The sequence below is a fragment of the Larus michahellis genome, chromosome 5 (assembly GCF_964199755.1).
Source record: "Larus michahellis chromosome 5, bLarMic1.1, whole genome shotgun sequence".
Taxonomy (NCBI): Eukaryota; Metazoa; Chordata; class Aves; order Charadriiformes; family Laridae; genus Larus; species Larus michahellis.
Genome location: NC_133900.1, coordinates 45541938 through 45557946, shown reverse-complemented (window position 1 = coordinate 45557946; position 16009 = coordinate 45541938). Strand labels below are relative to the sequence as shown.

At 64.0% G+C, this 16009-nt stretch overlaps 1 protein-coding gene across 2 annotated transcripts in view; it reads left to right on the top strand.

The window, feature by feature from the left end:
* LOC141743266 (dedicator of cytokinesis protein 2-like) overlaps positions 1-15905 on the top strand; it is a 77676-nt gene extending 61771 nt beyond the window's left edge. The window contains exons 29-53 of one of the 2 annotated variants that reach the window (XM_074587016.1): positions 1981-2079; positions 2359-2453; positions 3081-3159; positions 3293-3393; positions 3617-3675; positions 4528-4676; positions 6009-6094; positions 6756-6912; positions 7203-7243; positions 7481-7571; positions 7661-7780; positions 8333-8422; positions 8576-8680; positions 9934-10075; positions 10262-10343; positions 10446-10530; positions 10779-10865; positions 11935-12111; positions 12268-12339; positions 12464-12601; positions 12933-13018; positions 13487-13637; positions 13986-14097; positions 14619-14752; positions 14822-15905. In XM_074587016.1, the coding sequence (XP_074443117.1) occupies positions 1981-2079; positions 2359-2453; positions 3081-3159; positions 3293-3393; positions 3617-3675; positions 4528-4676; positions 6009-6094; positions 6756-6912; positions 7203-7243; positions 7481-7571; positions 7661-7780; positions 8333-8422; positions 8576-8680; positions 9934-10075; positions 10262-10343; positions 10446-10530; positions 10779-10865; positions 11935-12111; positions 12268-12339; positions 12464-12601; positions 12933-13018; positions 13487-13637; positions 13986-14097; positions 14619-14752; positions 14822-14911 (2628 nt within the window). In that variant the 3' untranslated portion in view covers positions 14912-15905. Of the gene's footprint in view, positions 1-1980; positions 2080-2358; positions 2454-3080; positions 3160-3292; positions 3394-3616; positions 3676-4527; positions 4677-6008; positions 6095-6755; positions 6913-7202; positions 7244-7480; positions 7572-7660; positions 7781-8332; positions 8423-8575; positions 8681-9933; positions 10076-10261; positions 10344-10445; positions 10531-10778; positions 10866-11934; positions 12112-12255; positions 12340-12463; positions 12602-12932; positions 13019-13486; positions 13638-13985; positions 14098-14618; positions 14753-14821 lie in introns of both variants that reach the window. The other variant, XM_074587015.1, reaches the window with a different exon arrangement.
* The last annotated feature ends 104 nt before the right edge of the window (positions 15906-16009 follow it).

The window sequence follows — 16009 nt, the reverse complement described above, 5'->3', positions numbered from 1 at the left end:
GCTGCAAGAGTTTCCTTCCCTCGCCTTCCTGCCTTGCCCCACGTTCCCCACGGGGCTGTGCGGGTCATGCAGTGCTTCTCTCTGTGGTCGTGGTGGGTGACATGCACCCTGGCTGGTACGTGAGAAATGCCCCCCCAGAACCTCAGCCAAGGCTCAGGCTGCTCCTGCTCCGTGTGGCTGCACAGCAGGCTCTGTCAGTGGGGAAGGCGATCCCGGCTTCCACCACGGGCTCTCTCCTGAGACCGGGTCTCCGTGGCATTGCACACACGGATGCTTAGGCAACATAGGTGCATTTGTGGCACTTTTCCCTGCTTTGCCAGCACTTGGTGCTTGCTCCCTTGTAAGCAGGGCATCCCCTGCTCCCAAGCCAAGCCCTGGGAGCAGGCTGTGCTGCACAGTGAGGAGGGACTCGCCTCCAGCTTTGCAGACAAGTTCTGCTCACTCAGACTTGTGCAGGCAGCTGCGGGCAACTAGCAACCTGGGTGTCTCCGCAGGATGGCTGTGGACTCCCTGCATGCAGGTGCTGCTGACCCTCTGCGTTACAGCGATCAGCAGGGAAACCTCAGGTCTGTGGCTTCACTTTGATGCTAAAAAGGACTGAGATTTATTGGGTTTTTATTCATTTGCTGCTCAAAAGATAATTCCCTGCAAGCCTGCCTGCGCCCTGGATGTCGGGCAGGGCTGTCCGTGGGGCACAGTGCTTCCCCACGGCAGTCCCTGCTGCATGCTGCAGCCCTTCCCAAGGACATTCCCGGCCACACTGCCGGGGCTGCCCAGGGACGGGTGAGGCGAACCCATGGTCCTTGGTCACAGGCAGCAGCCAAGTGGCTCCTTTGGCCTCTGAATCCCCTGTCTGCTGGCTGCTCCATGAAGCTGGGAGAGCTAGCCCTGGGGCTGTGCTGGGGCTTCATCACTGCCACAGAGGGGGAATGCTGGAGCTGGTGGAAAGAGCTAGGAGGAAGCAGTTTACAATCCTGGGTGCACCCCCAGCACAGCTTCCCGGCTGAGCAGTCACACGCGGGCTACACCGGACACTGGTGGAAACTGGGTCTTTAATAACAGGAAGCATCGGGCGCTCTCGTGGCCAAGCGTTCACCCCCTTTCAGCCCCGGTGGTGCCAGGTTTCCCATCACGCGGGTGTGACCTGACCTACCCGGGGCTCTGCCCGTCCTCGGCACGCCAAGGCGCTTCCAAAGGTGGTTGGGTTGGTTTGTATTCACCCTGGAGTGCGCGGCTCTGGTGGTGGTGTGTGGGGTGACAGCACCCCGGTGACGGCGGCTGGTGCCGAGAGCAGCCAGCTTTCCCATACGCTGACTCCGCTGCTGCCCTGTGGGCGCTGGACCGGAGCTGCTGCCTCCCTGGGTGACTGGCTGTGGGGAGACTCCCGAGATCAGTTCCCCAGGGAGTTTCCCGTGGCTTTGTCGCAAGAGCAAAGCTTCCTCTTCACGAGTCAATACTCCAAGCGCTTTAAAGTCTATTGCAGGCTCAGATTTTATGTTAGAAGTATCGTCAAGAAAACGTTGCACTGAATTTGGGACCCTTTGCTAGAGGCAGTCTAGACACATCGGCCTCCAGAAAGAAGCTGCTTGCCATTTTCAAAATGTGCTTACATCCACATACTGCTTTAAATTACCTTAAAATTACAGATGTATGCTGCAGCAAATATGCTATATAGTTATGTCTGCGTGCTCCCCAGCATCATGGCAGGTGTCAGAGCTGTCCCGCGTCTGGAGCGGGATGCGTGGGACCGGGAGAGGAAGGGCTGGCTGCAGGAGCTAAGGCTGAGTGGGGCAGAAGAGATCTGGAGAGGGGGGGGACCACGGCAGGTGGAGGGTGAGGGGCCTCCAGGGCAACTGGGTCTCCAGGGTAGGGACCTGCTGGAGGAACACGGGTGGGCGCACGGGCCCCTTGGGACCCCAGCACACCCTGTGGTGCTGGCCATGGGGCCTCGGCACTGCCTGACCAGCCCCTCTCCCCCAGAGTCACTATGTGGCCTGCATGGCCGCCATCCTGAGCCAGCTGGACAAGGACCACTACAGCTCCTACATCAATGCGTTCCCCTCCCGGCCCGAGCTGATGGTGAGTGCTGCCCACGCACCGAGACCTGGGCATCTCTGGCTTCTTCCTGTCTCTCCACCCCATGTCTCAGCTGAGGCATCCCACTCGTCCCAGCACCCTGCCTGCATCCAAGCACCTGGAACTGGTGCCACCTGCCCTGGACCCTGACACACTCCATGGAGGTGAAGCTCTCACTGTTGGGTGGTGAGGGCTGCTCCCAGCCCGGGTGCTCAGCACAGCATCACCCCGGGAGGGCACCGTGGTTGAGCCCAGCTCCTGACATTTTCTCCTCCGTGGCAGGACTTCCTCATGGAGACCTTCATCCTCTTCAAGGACTTGATTGGCAAGACGGTGTACCCCTCCGACTGGATGGTGATGAACATGGTGCAGAACCGGTGAGGACCTCTGGGCTAGGGGGGACCTGCCGGTGGATGTTGGGGCTGGATGTTAGAACCTGGGGAGCCTTGTTGGGACCTGGGCAGAGGGCATGCAGGCACTGCGGCATGGCTGTGCCAGACAGCTTATGGCTAGCTTAGCTACCTCCAAATCCCCCTCCAACAGCCCTGGGTCAGTGCTTGGGCTGGCTCAGGGCAGCTCCAGTGGCTCCCTGCTCTGTCCTGGGACAGCCTGGCCCCATCTGGGAGCTGGCTGGCAGGGCTGCTCTCTGCAGTCCCATCACTGTGCTTGAGGGGCTCCTGGGGGGCAGCGGGAAGCCGATGCCAGATGCCCCATCCCTCCCACCCTGGGTGTTTGAGCATGAGGGGGATGCCGGGAGTGCAGGACCCGTGCACCCGGGCAGCGTTCAGTGGGCAGAAAGGACCAGCTGGAGCATGGATGTGGGCAGGAGCACGCTGACAGCCCCAGCCCCAGGGCAAAGGCCCCCAGCCACCGCTCCTTGCCTCGCCATCACTGGGACCTGCCAGCCCGGCTGTTCCCTGGCTGCCATCCATCCCTGGCTGTGGGAGGGGGGCAGGCAGTGTGGCTGCCGTCTGCTGAGCTCCCCACGGCCGCTCACCCCACAGGGAGTTCCTGCGCGCCATCAACCAGTTCGCCGTGACCTTGACGGAGATGTTCCTGAGCAACAGCAGCTTCGAGCTGCAGGTGAGGGGCTGCCTGTGCCCTGTGAGGGCTGGGGGGACAGGGAGGGGACCCAGCCTGTCCCTCGGTTCTGTGGGCTGCCCCCTGGCCCCTCGTGCCCCCCAGCCTGGCATTCGTCCCTGTGTTTTCTCTGCAGCTTTGGAACAACTATTTCCACCTGGCCGTGGCTTTCCTCACCCAGGACTCTCTGCAGCTGGAGAACTTCTCCCAGGCCAAGCGCAACAGCATCCTGGCCAAGTGAGTCACCCTCGTCTGCGCTGGCCCTCCCTGGCCCCACTGCCTGTCGGCATCGCCTCGGGGCTGAGCTCTGCATCTCGGCTTCAGGTTCCTGCCCCAGCCTGATGCCACACAGTGGGATTTTGGGATGAGCCAGTTGGGCAGTGCTTGTGTCCCTGGCCTGGACACTGCACCCCACTGCACCCCATAGCAGAGCAATGCTAACCAACATCTGCCCTGGCAGGTATGGGGACATGAGAGCCACGATCGGAGCTTCCATTCGGGACATGTGGTACAACCTAGGTGAGCCGCAGCGTGGCTAGCCATGAGGAGGCTTGGCGAGTCTCTGCAGGCTGGCATTCATCAGCACCGTCCCCAAAATGGGTGCTGGGGAGCGGGCTGTGGGGCATGGGAGCCTGTAGGTGTGAGCAGGGTGTGTGAGCCTGCAGGCCTGCGAAGCTGCAGGTGTGCAAGCCTGTGGGACATGCCGTCTGTGGGATGCTGTGGGATGTGCAATCTGTGGGATATGTGAGCCCGTGGGCTGTGCGCATCTGCAGGGGTGTGTGAGGTGCGCACCTGTGGGTGTACGAGCCCGCAGGTGCCATGACCAGGCTGGCGTCTGCCTGCAGCCCTGCCTTCCCATTCCCTGCTCCTGCGGGCTCCTGCCTTGCCTTGTTTCCCCTGCACGGTGCAGGTTGCGCTGCTGGCAGCATCCCAGGGCCAGGCAGGCAGGGAGGACACAGCATCCCGTGTTTCTGCCCCATGCCCCAGCAGAGAGCTGGGAGCTGCGGGGAGCGTGTGGGGCAGCCCGCAGCGGAGCAGTGACGGGTGCCCGCAGGCTCCTGCGTGGGTTGTTCACATGTGCCAGGGCTCCAGGACACCAGCACAACCCCAGCTGATGGTCCCATGGTCGAGTGTTGGCCGTGCTGTCCTGGCCATTCAGCATTACCTGCCCGACAGCATGGCTGCCCCGGAGGATTGCCTGGCTCTGCCGTGGCCACCTGCCTCGGGCGTGCAGACATCTTCCTGGCACCACTGCCCCTCCTCTTCCACATGTTGCTGCCCGTTCGCCGCCATGGGGCCCCAGGCCAGGGCTGGCCCTGGGGAGCAGGCTGCAGGACCCCAGCCCCCCCCAGCTCTCCCTGCCCTCCCCAGGCCATCACAAGATCGAGTTCATCCCGGGCATGGTGGGGCCCATCCTGGAGATGACCCTCGTGCCGGAGCTGGAGCTGCGCAAGTCCACCATCCCCATCTTCTTCGACATGATGCTCTGCGAGTACCAGCTGACCGAGAGCTTCAGCCGGGTGAGTGCCCAGGGCTGCGGCTGGATCCTGCTCCTAACCTGGGCTGGACCGTCCCTTTTTGGGGTGGGTGGAGGCGATGCTCAGCCCCCCCCTCTCATCCTGGGATGTGAGGCTGCAGGAGGGAGGGACGAGGGACAGAGGGAGCTGGCGGGGACATGAGGAGCAGGGAGAGCTGCCAGGTGACACGGGATTTCCCAGGGACGAGCAGGGACAGGTCAGGCATCACCAACCCAGCCAGTCCTGGTACTGCCTGGAAACAAGAGCGCAGCGGGAGGGGGGAGGTCTGTGTAAACCTCTGCATCTCCACTTGTCTTCCCTCATCGCTGTGAGTTTTCTCCATGCAAAAGGCTTTTCCAGTTCGTGATTAGGTGGCATTTGTCTCTTCTGAGCTGGAAGCCTTTCACCCTGTTGGGGTGTCCCAAGGGAGGAGAGGGGCTGGGACTGCCCTCGGAGCCAGGGATGACACACGTCCTGCTGGAGCCCCTTCCCCAGCCCCTCACTCGCGCCCGGCTCTGCCGCCAGAGGAGAGCTGCGTTGGAGGAATGGTGTGGGCATGGCTCGGCTCAGAGGACCTGAGGCTTTTGCACGGCATGTCCCTGAGCCATCCACAGGGGCTCTGCGGCTCAGGAGCCAACCATGGCAGTGCCCCTGCAACTCGGGGGACAATGTCCCATGAGTTTGGGATGTGCAGACCCTGGAGGGACCCAGCGTGGAGGCAAGGGGTACCAAGGGGTACCAGCAATCAGATGTCTGCTCCAGAGCCCTCCATCCCATATGGTGCACGTGCAGGATCCCCCAGGCTTTTGGGACCACCAGCTGCAGCTGGAGCACAAACCCCGAAGGCTGAGCATCACCTGGGAGGTGGGGGACCCCAGGCAGGCAGAGCCCTGCCACTCCAGGCAGGGAAGGCATTTGCTTCAGGGGGCAGAGGGCACTGTCCAGAGACCCCCAGGGTCATCTGGGCCCAGAATGCTGGGGGACGGTGACGAGGCCAGTGCAGGAGCGGGACGGGGACCTGGGAAGCAGGTCAGGGACCCAGACAGCAGGATGGGGCCCTGTCTGTGCTGAGGCAGTGTGGGGACTCATCCGCACCAGTGACCAGTATGGCCTGGGAGGGGGGACAGGGACCCGTCTGTGCTGGGCAGTCCTGGGGGAAGGGGCTGCAGCAGCCCAGCCTGGGGGCTGTTTGGGGGACTGAGCTGGCTCCAGCCCCCGCAGTCCCTTCTGTCCCAGCGCTGTGGCCCCATGTCCTGGGGGCTGCAGCTGCGGCAGCCTGGGGCTGAGCTCAGCACATCCTCGGCTCCTTGGCCACGCTCATGCACGTCTCTGCAGTTTGAGGACGAGATCCTGCGCAAGCTGGACAGTGAGGTGGAGGGCGGCCGGGGAGATGAGCAGTACAAGCAGCTTTTTGAGAGCATGTGAGTGTGCAGTGACATCCCCGCAACCTTCTCTCCAGGGCACGGCCCTTTGCTGGCTACCGTACTCCCACCCCGGCTGAATCACAGAATAGTTTGGGTTGGAAGGAACCTTAAAGATCATCTATTTCCAACCCCCCTGCCATGGGCAGGGACACCTCCCACTAGACCAGGCTGCTCAAAGCCTCATCCAGCCTGGCCTTGAATCCTGGCCATCCAGCTCCTCCCCATGCTGTGCTCTGACCCAGAGCACCCCTCTTGGGGGAGCGTGACCTGAGAAGAAGACGACTGCTGCCCGAGCAGCAACATGTCTGCAGCCAGCCTGCCCCTGCTCCAGGCAATGCCCCTGCCCTCCGCAATGCCCCTGCCCTGGGTGATGCCCCTGCCCTGCCCAGGCTTTACCCTTGCCCTGTGATGTCCATCAAAAATTCGTGTGCAGTGAGGCTGGAGCTGTCAGGTCTGTCTCCCATCCCTGATGTACCAGTTGGGGGCTTGCTCTTTCTCGCTGTAGACCAGGTGTTGCTTTTTGTCCCTTGTTTGGGGAGCGTCCCCGCCTCACCACCCCCACATCTCCCTGCACCTCGGGGGAGCTGAGCCGGGGCAGTGGTGAGAGCGTTGTGGAGCTGAGCAAGCAGCGAGACCCGTGACCTCCTCTCCTCCCCAGCCTGCTCAGCTGCTGCCAGAGACACCCTGAGCTGGCCAAGCCTGGGGAGAACTTCGTTGCGCTGGTGACCGGGCTCCTGGAACGGCTCCTCGACTACCGGGCTGTTATGAATGACGAGAACAAAACCTACAGCATGAGCTGCACCGTCAACCTCCTGGTGGGCACCTGCCCTGTCCCCCTAGACCCCCCAGGGCTCAGCCCCCTGTCCCCCCAGGTCCCCCCAGGGGCTGCCGTGCCCCTAGCACAGCAGAGATGGGGTGCACGTGGTGACAGACCTGGTGTCCCCCAGAGGTGCTTGCTGGGAGGCACCGTGCAGCTCCCCGCTGCCAAGGGCAGCCCAGTCCCTGTGTGGGGATGGACTCGGCAGGAAGGTGTGGGACCGTAAGGGGCTGTGGCATGTGCCCCCTCCTGGGGCCACTCAAAACGGCCTTGTCTGCTCTTCCCCAGAACTTCTACAAGGAGATCGACCGCCAGGCCATGTACATCAGGTGAGTGCAGCCCCAGGGAGACTGCCATCGCCCGGGGGTGATAGGTCCCAGGGCCCCGAGCTGTCCCAGCCCCCTGCTGCCCTGTCCCCAGGCACATGGGATGGGGACGGCGGAGCGGCCGGAGGGGCAGGGTGTCGGGGGCTCTGCCCCCAACCTGGCTGCCCTGTTGGGGGAGCACGGGGTGGACCACAAACTGCCCTGGCCATCATTCCCCACACACGATACCCTTGCTCCCAGGTACCTGTACAAGCTGAAAGACCTGCACGTCAGCTACGAGAACTACACAGAGGGAGCCTACACCCTGTTGCTGCACGCCCGGCTCCTCAAGGTGGGGCACGGGAGGCTGCGGGGGCCACGGGGGCTGCCCAGCTGGGGCCAGAGGGCTTGGCGTGACGGGCTCCCGCTGCCTCCACGCAGTGGTCAGACGAGGCGAACACGGCCCCCATGCAGGGCTTGCACAGCCCCAGCCTGCACACCCAGCGCCAGCTGAAAGAGGCTCTCTACAACCAGATCATCGACTACTTCGACCAGGGCAAGGTGAGCGTGGCCGCATGCCCCCAACAGCCCTCTCGCCCTGGCCAGCCATCGGGAGCTGGGCTGTCCCAGGGCAAGCCTGGCTCCCTGGCCACCGCTGCCCTCTGCTCCAAGCTCTGAGCCCCCAGCCACAGCACAGCCCGTCCGCCCTCCCCACCACTGTGGTGGGGCTAGAGCTGCCTCTCAGCGAGCCTGGGATGGATGGTTCAACCCCGCAACCGCCTGGCTGCCACGGCTGTCCTTCCCCCATCCCATCCCATCCCAGCCTCAGCCCGGTCACCACCCAGGTGCTGGCAGCTGGGGCACCCCAGCAGAGGGTCTCGCCTGGGCAGGGGGCTGGGCTCAGGTGCTGGAGGCAGTGGGAAGTCCTGCTGCTGCCCACCAGCGCCCAGCTGGACCACTAGCCGTCATGCGGAAAGTCCTTCCCTCCTCACTGAGGAGCAGGGGTGCAGGTGGCCCACAGATGGGGCTGGTCTCCTCTGGAAGCCCCCGGTGCCCCTCCACCCCAGCTTATTCCACACCATGGGGCCCCTGCCCTGGCCCCATCTCCCGCAGATGTGGGAGGAGGCCATCCACATCTGCAAGGAGCTGGCGGAACAGTATGAGAGTGAAGTCTTCGACTACGAAATGCTGAGTGACATCCTGGTGAGTGCCTGGCCAGGTTGGGGGGGTCGGCTGCTGGTAGAGCAGGTGAGGGCACGGCGAGCTGTGGGGAGAGACAGGAGTTCTGCAAGGCTCCTGTCCCGTGCTGGAGCCCTATCCCGTCCCATCCCCACTCCTGCCCCTCTCCCCTTGCAGCAGCGGGAAGCCAAGTTCTACGAGAAGATCCTGAAGGTGTTGCGGCCCAGCCCGGACTACTTTGCCGTGGGCTACTACGGGCAAGGCTTCCCCACCTTCCTCCGGGTAAGTGGTTCCTGGCTGCCCTGTGGCCAGTGCCGTGCCAGCAGCTGGCATGCTTCACCTCTGCCCAGGCCAAGCTTTGTGGCTACAGCTGTCTTGGGGTGTCACCCTGCGTGCTCAGTGCTCGCCTCCATGTCTGCCACCTCCATCCCTGCTCGCTGGAAGGGGTTGGCAGGTTCTCAAATTAAACCAGCAGCTTCACTCTAGCAGCACCGGGGGTTACGGTCCCTGATTACAAACAGCTGGAGACAGACTTAGGGAAGAAAAGCAAGGCATGGAAGGGTGTGGGTCTCTGTAACACACGATGAACGGGCTCCTGGACTGTGTCCTCAGCACATGGGGACGTTGTATCCCTGCTGGGCTGCCACTGTGCCCCATGGTGAAGTGGGATCTGCTCCATCCCTGGTGCGTGGCTGTACCCGTGCTGTTTCATGATTGCGGCGCACAGGTACGTGTGTCTGTGCCGTGTCATACCTGGAGTGCAGGGACAGATGTGTGCTGTGTCCTACCTGTGGTGCAGAGGTGGGCCTGTGCAACGGTGCTGTTTATGAAGAGATTCGGGTACCTCTGGGGTCACTGCGGGAGCCCCGCCGACCCTCTCCCCGCCGACCCTCTCCCCGCCGACCCTCTCCCCGCCGACCCTCTCCCCGCCGACCCTCTCCCCGCCGACCCTCTCCCCGTCCCTGCAGGGCAGAGCTGCAGGCGGGGGTTTGCTCAGCACCTCTCCCTTTTCCTGTGCTCCCGGTGAACGGACTCCTGGCACCCACCCGCGAGTGCAGGGCTCCTCTTGCTGGACGTGAGCAAAGTGTTTCACCCCCATTCACTCCTATTACACTTCTTAGCATTTTAATCCGTTCACAGGCATCCTTGGTGGGCTGCTTCCATCCAAAGTGTTCATCCTCATTTTCCTACCCCCACACCTTGTCACAGAGGTCACGGTGGGTTTCAAGGGCTCCATGCTGTCTCCTGTATCCAGCGACCACAGCCCCTGGTCGCTGTGTGCCTGGCTAAAGGCCTTCGCTCCAGAGTCCTGGCTGTCCAAGCCAGCCAGCCCTTTAATTCCTTTTCATTCCAGTTGCTGGGTTTGGGGAAATATTTTTTCCAAGGGCGCTGTCTCCTGCTCAGCTCGGGGCTCAGCCTTATTGGCGCCTGCACCCCAAACGCAGCGGGGCTTGCTGCAGCCAGAGCATGGGGCCAAGGGCTCCCCAGCCCCGCTCCACAGCACACTGACGGGCTGCCCTCTTCCTCCCCCACAGAACAAGGTCTTCATTTACCGGGGCAAGGAGTACGAGCGCCGGGAGGACTTCGAGATGCGGCTGCTGAACCCCTTCCCCAACGCCGAGAAGCTGAAGAGCACGTCTCCACCTGGCCAGGACATCACTGGCTCCCCGGGGCAGTGTATCCTCCGAGCGTAGGGACGGAGCTGGGAGGGCAGCTTGTTCCCTTTGCCGTCGCCCCCCCGTGTGGGTCCCGCAGCACCTCGCCGTGCACCCCTGGGGCTGTCTCCTGCCGGGCCCTGGGGTCCCTCTCCCCCATAGCCCCTGTCCCCTGCGGTGTGTGCCTGTGGCTCCTTCACTCCCACAGACATCCAGTGTTTCACCGTGCAGCCGGTGGAGGAAACCAAGGTCCGGTTCAAGGACCGGAGCATCCCAGAGCAGATCACCAAGTGAGTGCCCCGGTGCGGAGGGGGTGCACCTGCTCTGCTCCATGTGGGAGGGGACGCAACAGGGACACCGCTCCCATGCTCTGCCCCTTCCTTCCTCTGCAGTTTCTATAAAGCCAACCATGTCCAGAAGTTCAGCTACTCGCGGCCCTTCAAGAAAGGCCCAAAGGATCCAGACAATGAATTTGCAGTGAGTGCTGGCAGGGGCTGCCGGGACCCCCGTCTGGGAGGAACAGGGAGAGCTGGGGGGCCCCTGTGAGGAGCCAGGTGTCTAGAGGAAAGGGGATGCAGGAGAGACAGGGGTCCCTGGGATGGGGAAGGTGGTGGTCCTGTGCCCGTAGGAGGGGGAGGTGGGAGCCCCCCACCCCACAGGGCAGCCAGGGGTGTCCCAGGGTGATGGGGAGGAGGGCAGTGGGATGACTGCTGCCCTCCCCGCAGACCATGTGGATTGAGCGGACGACCTTCGTAACAGCCTACCCCCTGCCCGGCATCCTGCGCTGGTTCGTGGTGACCTCCACCACCACGGTGAGGAGGGGGCACGGGGGGAATGGGGCCTCCCAGGGTATCCCTCCCTGAGCAGCATCACAAACCCCAGATCCAGGTGGGAGCGGTGCCCGCAGCCCCTTCCAGGCTTCCCAAGCTCTAGTGGCTGAAGCTGGGGTGCAGGGATCACATCCTGCCTGGTGTCCCAGCCGAGCCCCTGCCCTGGTCCCTGTGTCCCACCAGTCCCTGCTGTCAGTGCAAACCTGATCCAGCCCACCCAGTGCTCGAGCCCCAAACCCCACCACTCCCAGCTCCCTCCCGTGTCCCTGTGGTCCCTCAGGTGCGTGGCCCGGGGCTGTGCCTGCAGCAGAGCGGACCCAGCTCCCACACGTACCCTCCGCCTGCAGAGCGGGGTGGGAGCATGGCCCCCTTCCCTCTGCCAGCGCAGAGCCCAGCCAGCACCTCCTGCCTTCTGCCCAGAGGACCCTCCTTTGGCATTGCTGCCCCAGCTCCAGGGCTTATCTTGGGCCTATGCCGCATGGGAACGCTGTCCCACGCCATGGGGAAGGCTTTCTCTGGCAATACTGGGCATGGAGACCTGCCCCCGCCCTCCACCACCACCCCCAGCACTCAGGGCATTGCCACCATCGGCTGGTGACGGTAGCATCAACCCGGTGACAGGGACTGGTTTGCTTGGGTCACCCACCAGGACACACATCTCCTGCGCGGGATGCAGGAGACTGTGTGCAGGGAGCAGCAGACCCTCCCCCCGCCAGCCCCCAGACGATGACATTTACCTGAGTTTCCCATAAGCTCACTGCTGAGCTGCCGCTGCCGCATGCCTGTCACCTGGCCTGTGGCCTCTTGCCTGCAGGACTAACCCTGCCACCAGCCTGTGTTCAGAGCCGGGGACCAGCACAGCCCCTGTGAGCCCTCGGCTCAGTTCCAGGCAGCTGGTGCCAGGGGTCCGAGGTGCTTTGTAGGGTGCGATGTGCAGCCCTGGAGCCTCTCTCCTGTGGGGCCGGGGAGAGACCACCCTGCTGGCCCGCAGCAGGACGGGCAGGTCGCTGGGTCAGCCAGCTGCTGACCTTCCCTCCCACCCTGGGCACAGACCATCATCTCCCCACTGGAAAACGCCATCGAGACCATGATGAAAACAAATGAGAAAATTATGAGTGAGATCAACCGGCACCAGAACGACCCCAGCCTGCCCGTGAACCCGCTCTCCATGCTGCTCAATGGCATTGTGGACCCTGCTGTCATGGGTGGCTTTGCCAAGTATGAGACGGTGAGGACATGTGGGTGCTGCGCTGGGGCTGGCACAGGCACTCTTGGGGCTGGTGACCACAGGCACTGGCACCGCTTCGTGCCGTCCCCTCCCTGCGTGGAGCTGAGCCAGCCTGTCAGTGGGTCTGACAGGGGATCGTTGCAGGCCTTTTTCCAGGAGTCCTACCTCCAGGAACACCCTGCGGACAAGGGGAACATCGAGAAGCTGAAGGATCTGATTGCTTGGCAGGTACAGACTGCAGCATCCCCCTGGTGGCCGGAGGGGACAGCTGCCCTGGGGTGCCAAGTGCCCAGCGCCCCCCTGCCAGGGGAGCCCCACAAGCCCAGATGGACCCACCCCTGTTCTCCTGCAGATCCCACTGCTGGCAGAGGGGATCCGCATCCACGGGCGGAAGGTGACAGAGGACCTGCGGCCCTTCCACGAGCGCATGGAGGAGTGCTTCATGCAGCTGCGGGCCAAGGTGGAAAGCCAGTATGGGGTGCGGGAGATGGTGAGTGCCAGGGCGGTGAGCACGGTGCAGGCACGGCCAGTCTGTGGCACCTGTGGGATGACATCGGACAAGCCAGGTCTGGAGCAGCAGGGAACAGCTTGATGGGGCTGGAGCTGCAGCAGCAGGGTGAGGGGCACTGTGCATTGGAGACCTTGGGGGTCCCTGCCTGCCCTGGGTGGGGGGACAACACTGCCATGGGGTGGCTGGTACTGCCCAAAACCAGGGCAGGGCAGAGAGGGCACTGCTGGCCCTGGCTGAGCCAAGGGAAGGAGAGGGAAGGCTCTGCGCTCTCACTTCTCCTGGCTCGCTCTCAGGCTCCCTGTGCTATCAGGTCTGCTTCGAGGACCGGCGGAGTGGACGACCCCGGTCCATGGCCTGGGGACCTGACTGGGACCGGCTGAGCCACGCTGGAGACAGGCAAGTGCTGTGGTGGGGAGCGCTGGCCCCAAGCCATCCCCTCACTGCCCTCACCCCTCCCTGCTGGCCTCGCAGCGCTGAGCCATCCTCACTCTCCTCCACCCCAGACGCTTCTCTCCCACCTCCCCAGCCCACTGCCCTCCTGGCTTCCCTTTACACCAAGCTGCATCGCAGGGGTCCATCCTGCCATGCCACCACAGTGGCCCTGTCCCCGTGGGGTGTCATGGAGTAGAGACACCCATGTGCAGCTCCTACGCTCACCTGCACACCGCTGTCACCTGAGCCACCCATGCTTATCTTGCTGGCTTGTCCACGCTAAGCATCCACCACAGAGCTCTGCCGGAGATGGTGCTGGTGCCTGGCTGAGGGCAGCCACTCCTGGCCACAGTCCCCTGGCCCATGGCGTAGCCCTGCTCCCCATTCCCTCTGCCGTCCACCTGCCCCTCACCAGCCACAGTTGCTTCACAGCACGGAGGCAACCGCGACCCCAAAGCCTGCCCCTCGCACCTCCGAGAGCGAGGACCGCAGGAACGAGCGCAAGGAGAACCGCTCCAGCACCTTCTTCGGCTACTGGCGGCAGGACACGCGCCAGTCCATCTCGGAGCTGCCAGAGCCCAAGGTGATGCTCAGCACAGCCCTGGTGCCTCCCCTCCTCCCTGGGGCCCTGCTCACGCTCCCCCAGGTGTCTTGCTGCACCTGCAGCCCCTGGCCCAGCTGGCAGCATGAGGCCTCAGGGCAGTTGGGACCCCTTGCGGGGCTGGTGGTGGCCTTGGCTGATGGCAGGGAGGGCAGGAGCGGAGGCTGGTGGGGCACAAGGCTGGAGACCCAGGGCTGTGGGCAGGGGCTGCCTTTGGGCTGTGGGCAGGGTGCTGGGGAACATTACACCTTGCCAGAGGGTCCTGCGATGCAGCCTGCCCACACCCCACCACCCCGCCACGAGGTGCTGAGCCTCCCCTCTGCATCCCAGGATGAGAAACAGAGACTGTCCCGCAACATGAGCGACAGCAGCCTGGGCAGCTCCGACGGGAAACAGCCCCCGCCAAGGCGAGACTCCACTGGTGCTCAGCCCAGCCCTGCAGGTACTGCCCACCACAGCTGCCAGCTCGGGGTGCCTTCCTAGCCCCCCTGGCATGGCTGGGGGGCTCACCTTCCCTAGCCCCTACAGCCCCAAGCAGCATCCAGCCCTTGGCTCCAGGAGCAGGGCTGTGTCCCCACCCCAGCAGTGGGTACCAGCGCCCCCAGCACAGGCGCCCTCACCCCTGGCCCCATCCCCACGATGGTGCAGGCACGTCCTGTGGCAGGGAGCACAGGCAGACCCCACACAGCTCCCATGACCCCCAAACGCTCCCCGTGGAGCTGCTGGTCGTTGATCCCAGACCTTCTGTCGCTGGGTCTCAGTGCCGAGATCAGCTCCCAGCAGGAGCCTGCTCCTGGGGTCATGCCCCACGCCACCCCCAGCCCCATGCCACCCCTTCTGCCCAGCCCCACCATGCTCCCGCAGGCACGAGGGCTGTCCCTGGCAGCCCAGGGCACCCCAATGGGCCCCACAGTCCCCCCTAGACTGGGTGATCGGTCCAGCCCACCTCCCCTGCCTGCACAGGGCTGTCCCTGTCTCCTACTGGCTTCGGTGGCCGTGTGAAGAGTGCCAGCAAGGCCCCGCCGCTGCCCCGCAAGATCAGCCCCACGGTGTATGAGACGTTCCTGGAGCAGAGTGATGCTGCAACTGGAGGGAAGGTACTGCCCAGCCCAGGCCCCCGGCCCCCGCTGCTCCCCACCCCCGGTAACTGTGCTCTCTGCTCGCAGGCATCCGCATCACCGACAGCAGATGGAAATAAAGGGCTGAAGTCACCACCGCCCCCGCCACCCAAGTCCAAGCGACTGTCACAGCTCTGACCTGGTGCCCACCCGCAGATGCACCATCCCCTTGCGGCCACCCCAACACGGGGATGGAGAAGCCTTTGGCGCCCCTGCTCCCAGCTGGCTGATGGACAAAGGGCCCTGCTCGGTCCCTGCCTGCTAGACCACCCCTCGCCCACCTCTCTTGCAGTAGTACACCAGAAGCATCCCGCATGGCCATGGGACTCCCTGAGCCCCAGCACTCAGGGTGGCACAGGGCACCGCTCTGGCTATTGCCACCCCCCAGGTGCCCCGCCTGGGGCTGGGATCCAGCTGCCCCCGGATGCTTCCCAGCCCTCATGCTCTGCATCAGCCCTCAGGCTGGGCTCACCCTCCTGCTACGGCGAAGCAGTTACGTCCCAGCCTGTGCCAGGACGTCTCTCCCACGCAGAGCCGTGCTGAGCTCCCATCCACGCAGCCCCTCTAGCGGTGTGACCACACTGCACCAAAGAGGACTTTCCTCCCTCCACCCTGCACTGCCATGGACCACGCCATGCGCAGGTCCCCACCGGCTCCCACAAGCCAGCTCCCCACCAGCATTTGCTGAGCTCTTCCCTCCTCTCCTGCTCTCCACCCCACGGGCAGCTCCTCTCCCTCGGCTGCCCACCCCATCCCGCAGCACCGGGACAAACAGGCACTGGGACTGCACAGGAGCCAGCCAGGTGTGTGAGTGGGCCTGGGCAGTGTCACACATTGCACAGTGCCACCTCTACCGACAGTACTGGGCTTTGCAGCCCTGCCTGTGCCAGGCTGGTGCTGCTGCCTTGGTCAGCCGTGCCGGGCTCCAGCCACTGACTCCCTGCTGCAGCAGGCCATGGGCCACTAATAAAGGACTAACGCATGAGTTGGGCACCCTGCAGCGGGGCTAAAAACTCTGTACTCATCCCTGCCCATGCACAGCCTGACCAGGGGCCTTTCCACAGCCAGGCACCATGCCGGCACTGTGCCCCAGCACCCCAAAGAGCCAGGATTTGCCCTCCTGCAGCCTGGAGCCCACGGCAGAGAAAGCCCGGAGGAACCCGATGCTGCTGGGGAGCACGCTTGCTGTCCCCTGGTTGGGCTGTGACTGGCGCGGTGACTGCCGGCACGCTGCTC